The sequence below is a fragment of the Takifugu flavidus genome, chromosome 5, assembly GCF_003711565.1.
Source record: "Takifugu flavidus isolate HTHZ2018 chromosome 5, ASM371156v2, whole genome shotgun sequence".
NCBI classification, from domain to species: Eukaryota; Metazoa; Chordata; class Actinopteri; order Tetraodontiformes; family Tetraodontidae; genus Takifugu; species Takifugu flavidus.
In genome coordinates, this window is record NC_079524.1 from 15482206 (window position 1) to 15496938 (window position 14733).

Consider the following 14733-nt stretch of genomic DNA (forward strand, 5'->3'; position numbering starts at 1 on the left):
AAGTTTCAATATCACTTTATTTTATTACTCTCTTTAACAACTACATTTTCAAACTTTATCAGCAGTCATAAAAAATACAACATAATCCATGAATTCACACAAAGCTGTCTTAATGTTAATTTTAAATAATTGCAGTAAACTAGGTACAAGGCAACTTCCCCTAAAAAAACACACACATTTACATCACATTAAATTCTCATATTACACTCACTGCAGATGACTTACTGAGATAAATTTATCTATGACTGTAAGACAATTATGCTGCACAAAGTCACAAAACACTGTACTTTCATTGCGCGTCCACCGAATTTAAAAATACAGGCACAATTTAACCAGTACTGCTACATCTTTGGTCATTGAAAACATTCCATTGGCAAGTAAACGTGCTGTTTACGCAATAAAAACACCTCAAATATATAAACAATTTAATAGTTGCGTTTCAAGTCTATTTGAAATCATTTATTCATACGGAATTTCTATGTGCAAAACTCCCGAACCTATATGTGTGCAGCAACAAAAGGAATAGGTGGAACAATTCATCTGCTAAACAAGGTGCTAAAGTCAGGTCAAGTATTTAAAGGGTTCATACAACAATCATATTTTGAAAGCCATGCCTATGTAGAAGGGCTTCTGTCTCTGCAGGCACTGACATGAATCGCTCATTTTCCTGGCAAGGTGCTTGTGTGCGCCAGTCCAGGTGATGCAACTGTTGTCTTGCAGAGCTCATGGATGGATTCTTTCAAGATTGTAGAGCAGACAGTCGTCGCTCGATGCACTGTTTACCTTTGAAAAGTAGAGAAATTAAAGAAGTGATTAGAAACAAATAAGGGACACGTGTTGTCAGCAATTGCTGTGAACTCTTACACATTCAGAAATACACACACACGCACATTAAATGGACTTTTGATTGGTGGTATGGGGGATGCGTCATGATAATCAAGCCCCAGGTACCAGGACACAGCACACGTGCTGTGGTGCGATGAGATCAAATGGGAACTTTTTGACCAACATTTTGTATTGCCCTAAACACACCATCATTCAGAAACATGTGGATGCTTTTCTTCAGCAGCAACAGGGGATTCAGCACTTTCTAAGACATGAACATGCTCTGATCTAAACCACTGCTCTGGCTTAGATCAGAGCATGTTCATTTCTGAGAAAGTCCAGACTTAAACCATTTGTGATAATAGGAAAATGCTGTTCACAAACAGCCTCCATTTAATTTGAATGACCTTGAGCTATTTTGCAAAGAAGAATGAGTAACGCTGTCAGTCTCCAGAAGTGCAACGCTGGTATTTCCATAAACTTACGGTTGGAATTGCAGTGAATGATGGTGTGACAAAGTATTGACTTAGGGTTGAATACGTATAAAATTCCACACTTTCACATGATTCCACTAAAATATTTTTACAAGTATAACCACAAGTTTGTGCTTGTAATGTGAAAAACAAATTCATGGGGCACAAATACTTTTGCAAAGCAACACATTAATATTTCAACATCATTTGGTATGTTCTTCTACTATTATATTATTTATTGCACATTTATGTCTATGTTTTTCATGTCTATTCCAGTTATGGATAAATAGGCATTTATTATTTCCTATATCTATACTGAGAATTGTTGGACCTGCATTTGTGTTTCACATCCTCAGTACAGTAAAAACAATAGTAAAAAAATGACAACTAAATTTCAGACAGGTTATGTAGCACCCGTTGCTTACAACAGAGGTGCTCACAGGCTTCTAAGTACCCTGAATGTTTTCATCTAAGAATCCATAATACTGACTTTACAATAGCATTTTCAACGTAGCGCGGCTTACTTACATTTATCTATACTGTCGATGTCCTTTTGTTCCGTCACGATTCGATACAGGCCCTCCATCAGCAGCAGTGCTTTATGGTAGCGCTGCAGCGAAGCTGAACCGCAGTGAAACATTTCATCCAACGCTGCAGACTGCACCTAAACACACCAAGGATGCCCATCAGAGCTGAGTGCGAGCGAGCTGCACAGCAGCAGAATTGTGGGATGTGCACTCACCATGTGCACAGTGTGGTTGTACAGAAGCTTTTCTGCTGTCAGCCCACTGAAGCGGTCTATGAGCTTCTGTTTGTCAAGCAAGAACGTCTGCAGCCGACGGTTGAGGGAGTGACACTGTGTTACACAGGTCTTGTAAGATTCGTTCAGCTTCCGGATCACTGCACTCAGGAAACACAGCACTCAACCAACGCAACTTTAGACATCTTACACACATTTACCAGTCAGCGTGCTCACCCTGTTTGACTATGTTAGACGGCAGAAGTTGGCCTTTGTTGATGTTCTCTTTAGCGGTGTGTAGTGCAGCGGACAGGAACTCTTCAGCCTTCATGTACAACACCAGCTGCTCTGCATAGCTGAAACATAAAAGAGTGGAGTCACTGAGGATCTGTGACAGACTAAGAATAATCAACTAAGCTGCCACCTTATCTCATGGAAAAACTGCAATTACACTTATAGTCACCTGGTCTCAGCTATGTTTCTTCAGTGTTGCTACAGGGACTGTGATGAGTAATGTGTTGTTGCAGGGTTTATCTGAGGTTTACAGTGAAAGGTGAAACCTTAACCTTTGCCTAATTGCTACATCAACCTTAAAACCAGGTCCTAATCCTCAAACACACTTTTGAAGACGCAGGGACCAGCCAAAAGGTCCTCACTTTGCTAGTAGAATGTGAATTTTGATACGCCATATGTAACAAACACAAAATCACAAGCACACACATCAGCCATTTAAAGATGTGGAGACCAGCCAAAAACCAGCTCACCTCCATTCTTTGCTCAGTTGGCTGATCTGATCCGTCACCAAGCTCTGCTCTAGAGAGGAAACATCAGCAGGGCTGGCAGCACCCAGCTTTGGTTCCTTAGAAGAAGCCAACTCCATGACACAATGGGCAAAAGCTAAGGTGAAATGCAGGTCTGTCAGAGTGTCTGTATGAGCCTGCTGCGGGAAGAAACAGGGAGATTCCACAGGTTATAAACCATGTGACATCTCCACCCAACAGTTCCACACACTGTGACTGTACCTCCATCAGTGTATCCACAGGGAGCTCCGGAGGGTGAAAGAACAGACCGCTATTTGGAGTCGCAGCCATGCTTTCACTGTCGCCGAGTCTCTGACTGAGGGGACTGCTCAAGAGCCAGGATGAGTCTGTAACAGGTACAGCCTTTGGGTCAGACCTTTTGTGGTAGTAGTTACATCCAAAACCCTTATGACAAACCAGGCTGCATAAATTTATAAGCTTAAATATAATTTGAAAACCTGTGTTGAGGTATATAACCTTCTCCAATAACTCTTATAAGCAAAGAAAAAGTAAAATGATGAGAAAATACAATCAATAATGTCAATAATGATGGTAAATAATGATTACAGCCTGAAAACATGCTCATACCGTTTAAAAAAAGTATTTTTTTTAAAGAAGACAGATCAAAATGAACTTGCTTAAGTCTTTATTGATAACACCTACTTGAGAGGAGGAATCTCTGAGGGCTGGTTCCTCTGGATGGAGAACCCATTTTGAAGAATGCGCGAGGTGGACTGTCAAAATGCTGCAGGTTCCGATGAGGACCAACAGATGGCGCTGTAGGGAGGACGCGCCAGTGAGTCCAGTTTAAATGGTCAATATTTGCCAAGTCTTCTAGAGCTTTTTAAAATTTCCAACATAATGTTTTAAAAAACTATTCCTTTAAACAGCCTGATTTTTTTTCTCTTGGGAGAATTCTACATTTATCCGTTACTCTGAAGTGATTGTAATAGGAAAGACCTCTGTTAGATGCATATTTTGAAGAACAGCAGGTACACTGTAAATAACAATTGTTCAAATGTTGCTAACATTAAAATAACTTAAATAATGTTTTTTTGGCACTTCAAACAAACTGAGCTTATTAAAGAAAACATTTGCGATTTTATCTGTGAAAAGTGCTATACTTAATTACTTATAGGAATAAACCCAGACTGGTTTGTTGATGTTTGACTGTTGAAAAGAAATGACGGAATTTATAATGAATGTTTTTACCATCTAGGCTTTTCTCACAGTTGAAGCTCCCATCACTTCTATTTTCAAGGAGTTGAGCTCCAAAAGCCCCCTTCAAGACCATGTCAGACAGCCTGCTAGTGCTCAGAGATCTGGGAATTAAACACAGACACAAACACAACACTGAGCTAACTGGCTTAAAAAAGTACTATGAAGATTGTATCAATATTTGTTATGTTAACAGAAGGCAAACCAGCAATTACTGGAGCAGAAAACTCATTAGGAGATTCAGTGCTACTTGGAAAAAAGAAATATTTGATTATGATATACCAATTTCTGATGTTTTTCTTTGTTTTAATGGGTTGAACAAGAATTCTGATTTCAAAGTAATACCTTGGTCTGCATATATGTTTTTGGTCGAAATTATTTTAAAACTGCAGTTAATAAATCAGCAAACAGAACACAATACACACCACACACCGGTACTCTCTCTCCTACTTTAACGGTGAGTCTTACAGGGATCCCCAGCTGTAATATCAGTATTCAGAAATGACTTCCTGCTGCTCTGACCTTTTAAAAGGACCCTTCTTGTTAGCAGAGATTGTGCCCAGGTTGGACTGGTTTGCAGCCAGTGACTGCAGGTCTACAGCAGAGCTGGATCGGTCTGGATACACCTGCTGGAAATACAGCAGATTAAGTGCAGAGGTATTATTTTGTGGGGAAAATGTCTGAAAATATGAAGGTGTAATATTTACTGAGCGTTCCCCTCTGAATGCAGAGAGACTGACCTTGATGCTGGAGGCGTCTTGCATGTCTGGAGAGGGACCCAGAAGACCAGTTCTTGTGCCGAGAGGAAGAGCCTGCTCTGGCGTCTTTGGTGTGGTTGCCACTAGATTTTAAATAAGATAAACCCATTAGGAGAAATATTGTGGAAACCTGGGAATGAGACTGTATCAGAAACAGAATGAAAGAATGAGACATTTGGATTTTGGAATCATTGTTTTCCCTTCATCTGTGGTGTATTAAGCAATCAAAGTGTGATACTTTGAAAGAACAGGTCCAAAATTTCCCAAAGTTCAGACGGGAGTCAAAAGTCAGCTGGAAAACTAACCTGCTGGGGATAACTGCTGCGGTCGGGCACATTTAGTTGCTGCATTGGAAGATTTAGCACAACAGACCGGGCCCCTGTAAAAACAGAGATAGACTGAGGTAGAGGGATGATTAACCATGATCTGACGCCAATGCGGTGGAGCAGCTTCATGTACCTGGTGCAGCCAACAGGCTGGAGGTTCTGTTTCAGACGTTGGTAGTTTTGGATCTGAGTGGGTACAGGAACGGGCACAGTTTGACAGCTTGTGAAACCAACAGGCCTGGTGCATGGATGAGAGAAGAATGTGCAATTAGGTGGATTTTTTGAATTTCCAGTATACTTGTATTTCAAAAGGTAAGTGCACATCATCAAGTAGCCCAACCATTAATTCTTACCTGGCAGGTTTGCTAGAGGGTGGAGGTATTTTTCCTCTACTTTCTGAGCCTCTCTCTGCCAGCAGGGAGCATCTTAAAAAAAGATCCATTAAGTCTAACGCAAAGCTTAGGTTAAAATTTAACAGTATGGGTGCGACTATTTAAACTTTTTTTGCTTGTCCCGATGTTATTTTGTTACGTATCCTCAAGATTAGTAAAGATTATAGAGTTTTCATTATCTATAAGTATGTGTATACCAATTTCATTGAATGAATACCATAATAGAAATACTTACCCACTGTATATCACGCAGCTTTCTATAGGTGATGCAGCCACCCCCTCACATGTGTACTCACCTATAAATCAGTGAAATAAAACCAGTCAGATCGCTGGTGCTCTGATGGTCAGTGCAACCAGTTAACTACAGAGAGAGCTTACTGGGAAACTGAGCTGGGACCATGACATATTCCTCCAGATCAGAGGGGGTATCCCTGCCGTTGTCACACACCATGTCTGCTTCCTCTTTCAGCTGAATTTGGTTTAATTCTCCATCAGAATGCTGGGAGAGAATCAATAAAAAATTAAAAACCCACACAGTATGCTGCGAATGTCATACCATCAGCTAACTAGATAATAAAAGCTCCTATGTTTTGTTTTATTTATTAGGCCCTTAATTTAAGATGTGTTTATCTATAGCTGATCTATATGAATTGGATGGGATGTATATGAATTTGGTCTGCATGTGTTTGTCGAGCCTATTATCAATTCATATCTGAAACTATCACAGCAGTATTAACTGCAAGGTAAATCAAAACTAAATCTGTTTTATTATTTCTCATGATTTGTTGCCAAAGGTGTTACTGGAACCAAATTCAAATCATGTAGTGTTTCATTTAAACCTTCCTCGTGGTAATTTTATCTGTCCGATGATATCCGAACATATTGTCGGATAAATATAGGGATTGTGATGCAAATATCAAGATGTTATTTTGAAAATTTAAAAAAAAATCCACAGTATATGTATGAAATATTGCATAAAATCACTCACTATATGGCAAACCTTTAGATTAGACTAGATGTGTAGATCTTATCATTGTGCAGATGACAAAAAGAGAAGCAGTAAAAGGTACCACAAATACAAATTAACCAGATTATGAAGAGTAGCTATACAGCATGCTATAGTAAGACTAGTGTTGTAATGCACACAGTATGCATGTGAGGTTGTGTACAGTAATATCAATGAATACCCACCTGGGGGGAGGCCAGATGGGATGTGGAGGAACTACAAGAGGAACTTGCTGAAGCTGAACTTGGGTAAGAGAGCGTAGGAGCTAATGAGAAAGAAGAAATCTGTGAGTTAGGATCCGAGCAGCAGCACTGTCACTGAATCTGAGCTGCTCTGAACGCAGCGCGCTATCATCCCTACATTTCTTTGTGGTTGAACTTGTCTCCAAGAACGGATGGTGAAAAAACTCTTCTGTGAATGCAAAAAAGATTTAGAAGTCAGACTCGGAAACAAATCTGCTCATAAATTCTGTAAAACCAAAAGGAAAGAGGTTTACCGAAGCTGATCCGCTCTTGGTGGTTTCTCTGAAGCAGCCCCAACAGAAGGTCTTTTAGGTCATGAGACGTCTCCTTTGGGACACTGACACAGAATAAAAAGTTTCCCCTTGAGATTAACTGCTTTTATTTGTCAGCACAACAGACACACTAGTGCATCTTGTGTTGCACATTATGGACTGATTGAAAAAAGGTAGCGAGCCAAATAACTGAGACCCTCACAGGCTCTAGTTTAAGTTTTTAGGGATTTATTTGCCAGATTGCTGTTAATGTAAATAAAAACAGGCTGTAGAACACACAAATTATGCAGCGTAATGAGGCCTGAAGTTTCAAAATCCCCTCCATTGTCAGAAGTTATTATGTACACAATTAAATCCAGGACACCAGGAAAGAAATACTGACTTGGACCTGACTTTTGCATGTAGCATTTTTGTAATAGTAATAATCTGAACCCTTAAGTGTGTTTGGATTTTTCTGCTGTTAAAGAACTGGTGGTGTGTAGACCACTTGGGTCTCATGAGCTCAGAGAGGGCTGTAAAGTTTGTGTTTTTAGTCTAATTTATGACTTTGGTGTCAAACCACAGGCCACCGTGGCACTCATTTGAACAGCGTGTGTTTACATCTCAACACTGCTATGTAGGCCACGTGGAAAATGATAGCAGTGCAGGCTGTTTGTTGACGGAGCGCTGCAGGTTATATATAGAGTGACAAGAACACAACAAAAATTGCTCTCTGCCTTATCACTCCAAAAGATAAGCACTGCTCAGAGCCAAAACAGACTGACAAAGTGGAAAACAACCTATGTGGCCATTTTTCCAAGTCCAAGTTCTCTGTGCAAAAGCTCAGCTGGCAGAGGCATGGGGGTTTCACATTACACACACAGTAATGTGAAGCACAAAAACACACCAGAAGAGGACAGCAGATTTAGCAACATGCTAAGTCCAAATCATCGCCACCACGTGTCTGTATTAACGAGCAGGAACTGCACACAGGTCCGTGTTTAATATGCTATTGACAAGCATCTCTAATGTGAGTCAATGACAAAGTTCCTGTAATTTCCACCCGAGCTGCCTGTCAGTCTTCCTGTGTGTGTTATATACAATGCGAGTCATCCAGAGGAGCACCTACCTGGGCAAGAGGGTCCTGTTGCTTTCATAAAAGAGACGAAGCTCCTGTGGGGTGCTTGCCTGTAAACACATATGGCAGACATGGGATATGTTACACGGGCGCACTTAAAGAACACAAGCAAACATCAAATACAATACGTGAAACAATTCATTTTTACAACAACAGCCAGGGTGCAATTCCTATTTTACCTTTATTTTATATAATGCATTTGTATTTTTTATTTTACTGAATTAATCTTTTTCTGCTAATAGTTCTGTCTGTATTTAAAAGTATTTAAAATTTCCTGTATGCTCATATTTTGCCTGATGGGATTTTGGGTTGCCTGTTTTCTCTGTTACATTTTGTTTATGGGTGTCACAGTAAATTTGAACCCTAATCCAGATTTTAAAGTATTATGTCATATAGTTGAGCCTGATGATGATGGTAGAGGTGAGACAACCTTAGTAAATATGAGCAGCAGCCAACCTAGCAGCGAGAGATGCCCTGACCTTTAGACTCGCCTAAACTCGTCGACCTGCTTAGCAGAAATAGGAGGTGAACATCTCTGTCACTTTCAGAGAAAACCCTTTAAAGTCAACTTTAATACATTTGTAAACAATGTCAGCAGACACCAAGTACCATTTCTGTGTCGACATAACAGCACACATTGTGACAAGCTTCACATAGGAGAACATATGAGCAGCCAAGTGAAAGCAATACCTTGTGTTTTTGCAATGTTTACTTTGTATTTGCAGGAATGGCTGGCAGCCATTTCCATGTGCCCCCTCTCCCCCACCTGCAGCCTATAAACAGGGCCCCTTTCCAACAAACACAAAGTCTGGCAGATATCAGATATCAGAGGATTTTCTCCCCAGCAGGAAGTCGATTTTCATCATTGGGAAACAAGCTGTTTATAATGATTTCACATGCCCTATTTTCTTGATGGTTGAAACACTGAATTCAGACTGAATGTGATAGTTTGCAAAACTAAAGGATTTCTTATTTTTTTCATAATCAGACCACTAAAACATTGACACTAGCATTTTAACTACATTTTATGATGTCACAGCAGCACTAAATGTATCTATGTCCTTGGAGTTACTCACTCGAAATGGAGCCTTTCCGGTCAAACACTGGTACACTATAGTGCCGATGCTCCATAGATCGGCCTTGGCGTCATAGTGCTGGGACATGATGACCTCAGGAGCCTGCGTGCAGACAAACACACCTCAGAGGCATAGTGACTGGAGGGAGCCTGCACAGGTCAGCAGAGGTGCTAATACAGACCATATACATGGGTGAGCCGCACATGGTGGCAGCCATCGTGTTTGTCTGGAGGTGACGTGCAAACCCAAAATCAGCTGGACAGACACAAGAGAGGCAATGTGTGCATAGTGGGATTTAATTGGAAATGTCACCATTCAATTGTGTTAATGTAGATAAAAATATGTAAATATAGCTGTAATTTATATGAATTGAGGAGCCGCTGTTACCTATTTTAATGCAGGTATTAATGGGACTGGACCTGCGCCCCACTGGATGGCAGAGCAGAATGTTCTGGGGTTTAAGGTCTCTGTGGAGGATACCTTTGATTCTAAGGACCTCCATGGCCTGAGCAATCTGCTGCAGGAATATGCGGATGGTGTCCTCACTCAACGTGCCCTTAGCTGCAAGACAAAATGACTGTAATAAGATAAGCTGAGGTATCAGAGCAATATACAGCAGACACTTATTACTGACCTGTTTAAACCATGCAAAAGGCTGTAACAAAGAGTTTAAAAACTCATATCACATCCAAGCAATTGTTTTCGTTTCCTTCTTTTGCTATATGATTTCACTTACCGGTACTAAGATCTGATTCTCATGCGTGTCTCTTGAGCGACCTCACCAAAAAGATAACATCAGGTTTGCATGAAAAGCAACCCGATTTAAATATGGTGGATTATATAGTTTAGGCTCTGGATCCAGGAGTTCTTCTTTCACATTTGGGTACTTATGGTGTTTGACTTAAAATATTGTAAATATTCAAAGTGCCGGCACAAATCCAGGTCCTGCACATGTGTTTTGTGGGGTCTCTAACAAAACATTAACTATGGACCCACATTTCTAACTGTCCTCTACCGTTTATCCGGGGTCGGGTCGCGGGGGCAGCAGCCTAAGAAGAGAAGCCCAGACTTCCCTCTCCCCAGCTACTTCTTCCAGCTCATCCGGGGGAATCCCCAGGTGTTCCCAGGCCAGTCGAGAGACATAGTCTCTCCAACGTGTCCAGGGTCTTCCCAGGGGTCTCCTACCGGAGGGACATGCCCTGAACACCTCACCAGGGAGGCGTCCAGGGGGCATCCTAACTAGATGCCCAAGCCACCTCATCTGGCTCCTCTCAATGCGGAGGAGCAGTGGCCTAAGGCGTCCTGGTGCCAAGTGTACATGTGGACGCCTTTATGCCTGAACAAGGTGTTCGTTATGGACAATCTGAGACGAGCACAGAAGTCAATAACAAAACACCATTCGGGTTCAGATCAGGGGGGCCGTTCTTCCCAATCACACCTCTCCAGGTCACACTGTCATTGCCAACGTGAGCATTCAAGTCACCCAGGAGGACGAGGGAGCCCCCAGAAGGAGCACTCTCCAGCACTCCCTCTAAGGACTCCAAAAAGGGTGGATACGCTGAACTGCTGTTTGGGCCATAGGCAGGCCAGGATCTGTTCCCCCACCGAAGGCGAAGGGAGGCTACCCTCTCATCCACCGGGGTAAACACCAATATACAGGCACTGAGCTGGGGAGCAACGAGGATTGCCACCGCCCGTTGCCTATCACCATCGGCAACTCCAGAGTGGTAGAGTCTCCAACCCCTCTCGAGAAGACTGGTTCCAGAGCCTTTGCCGTGCGTCAAGGTGAGGCCAACTATATCTAGTCGGAACTTCTCAACCTTGCGCACCAACTCAGGCTCCTTTCCCACCAGAGAGGTGACATTCCATGTCCCTAGAGCCAGTTTATGCAGACGGGGATCAGACCGCCAAGGTCCCTGCCTCTGGCTGCTACCCAAAACACAATGCACCCGACCCCCTTGGCCCCTCCTGCAGGTGCTGAGTCCACGGGAAGAGGGTCCCATGTTGCCTCTTTGGGCTGTGCCCGGCCGGACTCCATGGGCAGAGGTCCGGCCACCAGGCGCTCGCCAACGTGCCACTCCCCCAGGCCTGGCTCCAGGAGGGGGCCCCAGTGACCCTCATCCAGGCAAGGGAAACTTGGCACCAATGTTGTTTATCATCATTAGGGGGTCATGGGCTACGCTTTGTCTGATCCTTCACCTAGGACCTGTTTGCCATGGGTGGCCCTACCAGGGGCATAAAGCCCCAGACAACGGAGCTCCTAGGATCATTGGGACAAGCAAACCCCTCCACCACGATAAGGTGGTAGCCCAGGAGGGAACATTTCTAACTGCTCTTGTGAAATTTTAATTTTAAAAGCCCAACAGTTATTGTAATTAAAAGGTCACTGATGGCTATAAGTTAATTACTTGATCAAAATAACATCAGCAAACATTTTCTCCATTGAGCAACAATTTAAGTTGCTGGTCTGAGGTCTAAATATTTAATAATAATAATATTTTTAACAAATCCTATTATATTCAAGTCATTAGTTGAGAAATTGCTTTACAAACAGTGTCAATAATAATAATTGACAATTCGAAATTCAACACAATTATGATAAAGTGTCGGTAGCTACCCCCTTCCGACACTCCCTCATGATGTAATGGGGGACATGTTGGTGTGTCACTGGTTGAAAGGAGAATTTTTTTTTATGATGGGAGTTGGTTCTGAAATTGACCCACCGCTCTCATAGCACAGGTGGTATTTTTAACTTCAAAGTATTTTTTCCCCATCAGATGAAGAGGATAAGTGAGCAACAGATGCGGGAGGTCATGTGAGACCTCCCTGATTGTTGTATCCCCTTGCAGCATTGCAGAAAATAAGATAATACGATGCTGGAGGAGTGACAGAGTTAGCTGAGTGCACCAGATAGAAGCACTGGTCTTCCCGAGGAATCAACTCAGCTGCCTTGTATTTTCCCCTTTTATTCATGTCGATGACCTCCTAAGCTGATATTAGAGGAAGACTTTGTCTGCAAGTATGGGTAAGCAGTTTCTAACTCTGGCGTACATATTAGAAAATAAAACCTTCGTGTTTTGACAATATTCTTTCAAAACAGTCTGAAAGGAAAAGACGGGCCTCCTGTTACTTGCCAGATAATAAAAACTATTTGTGATGTTTCTGATCTGATAGAAAGTTTCTTTTCAGCAGAGCCAGAAAACTTACTGTGAAGATATTCTGCCAGGTCGCCTCCATTGCAGTACTGAAAAAATAAGAAAAGTTAAATGAGCTTTGGCCTTGTAGAATCAGGCCAGAGGAAGGAAAATTACATACTTTCCATTTTACACATCACCACAGGCAAAATATATGGAAACATTTTTAATAGTTCTGCCTGCAACCTACCTCCATGACAAGATATACACATCCTCCAATTTCCTGTTGGCAAAAATATGCAAGAAAATTAGTAAGAATGCCCCTATTCAACCTTAACATTTAACCGTCTTAATTCCTTAATAAAAAAGATAAGGGATCGACACATTTACATGTAAGGACTGTGTCATCAACCCATCATTTTTGAACATTTATATCCTGGTAACACCAGGTCATTTCCTATAGACTGGCATAGCCAGAGTTTTTATTACTGTAATGGCACCCCTGACAGAGGAAGCTCACTTATCATATAGAAAATCATTTAATTTCAGTTTCTCTTTACTGTCACTGAAAGACTCAAAAACTGGTAAAGTACTACAACAACAGTGAGAAATGAATTGTAATTCCTGAAACAAGGCAGGCGAGTCTCATTGTTAGTGTAACATAGCAGAGGAAGGCCCCACTTTAAAACCTTAATAAATAGAATTTCATGACTATGTCAATGTCATTAAGTTCTGGTTCTTTGTTTTCGACAGAGGTAACATCTTGGCTCATTCGCTGCATATTCTGCAACTGCCGTGAGGTGAAACTCGTCTGACAAGCTAATGTTTACAACCGCACCCTGCCATCTGTCTGGCAAAGTCACAGACCAGCGCACCCCTGTCGGACAGGTATCTGTAAGATGATAATGAAACCATAAAAGCCCTGAAACACAGGTGACGTTCAGTGCACCAATTATGCTTAAAAGTGTAAAGAAATTTGGAATTATCCATTAAAGTCAGAGGATTTCACATTTTTTGTTTTAGCAATTTGATAGAACGGAAAATAAAAAGACATTACTTGTAATATGTGGTCAACACCTTGCAGCCAAATATGCACAACACAGCGATTACAAATACCTGTAACATGAGGCTGCAAGGTCTGCAGCATTGCAAAAGTGTGTATTCCATCGAGAAAGTGATAGGAACACGAAGTATGTTTACCTGGTAGTCAAGTAGTCTGACAATGTTCTCATGTTTGAGTTCCTAGAAAGAGTGGATAGAAATTATGAAAGGGTGCACTGACAGATGGACACAGGGTGCGTGGCAGTGCTGAAACACAATACCTTCAGTATTTTAATTTCTTTACCAAGCAGAGCCTGTGATTTGGCCAAGTTTTTCTTGCTGATGCACTTTACAGCAACTTGCCAGTCACGTTTCTACAATTAAAAAAAATCATAAACATGAGTATAAATAAACCAAGGAAGGATGACGGGATGTTGCCCGACGCGGAGCTATGATTTACCTCTTTATGTCTGCCTTTGAACACAACTGCAAAGGCGCCGTGACCAATCAGATCCTTCCTGCTGAACTCAAACTTCCCGACTGACTCCATGATCAACAGAAGGAAAATAACACCTTCAAGAATATAAGCTTCTAAATAAAACAAAGATGTCCCACCACATTTCTTCGTCCACACGAAATTCCATTTCACATGTAAAAAATGTTAGAAGGGTCATTTGATAAAGAAAATGGCAATGACGAAGTTCCTAAAAAGAATAATGCACGTAACCAGAATATTATCATGCTGCAGTTAAAGTCTGAGTTATTTCCCCAACTTCTTTGGCATCCGGAACGAGCTAGCTATCTAAACGGAGACTGTTTCGGACACAGGGTCAAATAATATTGTCCTCGTCCCACATACGGCAGCTTTTCGTAATACATTTTGCGCATGCGCAGAAGGTAAGCAGCTGTTTGACGACGGTGCCTTCAGGGACGCCTCGAAAATACAACACTTGTTTAGGTTTCCACCAAAATACAGTAGGAGAACCTTTTCAGCCATTTTATTTAGTTGCTATGAAGAGTTTCCTCAATGTATTTAGAATTGCTTTTAAATTATTTTGCACTATACATCTATCTATCTATCAGTACATACGTGTAGTTTTGGAACCAGTTAGTAAAATTGATTTACGGTAGTTGAAGAAATAGTGCAATATTTTTTAGGGTTTTTGTGAGAGAAAGCATGTATTTTAGACCCCTATTAGACTGTAACATATTTATATACACTTTATCAGGCTGCAATGTTTGTTTCCATTCATATAAAGGAATGATAATGAAATCAAATAAACAATAATCATTATAGAGGTCCTAATCATGCCA

The 14733-nt window shown here is 41.4% G+C and overlaps 1 protein-coding gene across 5 annotated transcripts; it reads right to left on the reverse strand.

Moving 5' to 3' along the window:
• ulk1a (unc-51 like autophagy activating kinase 1a) lies at positions 1–14313 on the reverse strand. 5 transcript variants are annotated; one of them, XM_057033469.1, is made up of 27 exons: positions 13880–14312; positions 13701–13793; positions 13579–13620; positions 12629–12661; positions 12452–12488; positions 9632–9805; positions 9426–9499; positions 9245–9346; positions 8160–8218; positions 7034–7116; positions 6898–6948; positions 6723–6802; positions 5910–6030; positions 5767–5827; positions 5493–5564; positions 5273–5377; positions 5119–5192; positions 4796–4896; positions 4578–4681; positions 4050–4159; positions 3501–3614; positions 3060–3184; positions 2802–2977; positions 2275–2393; positions 2041–2198; positions 1827–1962; positions 1–783 (listed from the first exon to the last, which is right to left on the reverse strand). In XM_057033469.1, the coding sequence occupies exons 1-27, from the start codon at positions 13967–13969 to the stop codon at positions 740–742; spliced, it is 2538 nt and encodes an 845-aa protein (XP_056889449.1). In that variant the 5' UTR covers positions 13970–14312; the 3' UTR covers positions 1–739. The 5 variants fall into 5 exon arrangements, 4 of the variants coding, with proteins under 4 accessions (XP_056889449.1, XP_056889450.1, XP_056889448.1 ...); XM_057033470.1 differs by having other exon boundaries at positions 2802–2974; positions 4578–4684; XM_057033468.1 differs by having other exon boundaries at positions 4578–4684.
• Between the last annotated feature and the right edge of the window lie 420 nt (positions 14314–14733).

Bases quoted from the DNA above. Each gene is read 5' to 3' on its own strand.
- ulk1a (XM_057033468.1), bottom strand. From the start codon at position 13,969: ATGGAGTCAGTCGGGAAGTTTGAGTTCAGCAGGAAGGATCTGATTGGT. The intron at 4,685-4,795 runs GTCAGTCTCTCT...CTGTATTTCCAG, and splicing joins AAGACGCCTCCAGCATCAAG to CAGGTGTATCCAGACCGATC. The intron at 2,394-2,801 runs GTGAGCTGGTTT...TTTATGTTTCAG, and splicing joins CAACTGAGCAAAGAATGGAG to CTATGCAGAGCAGCTGGTGT.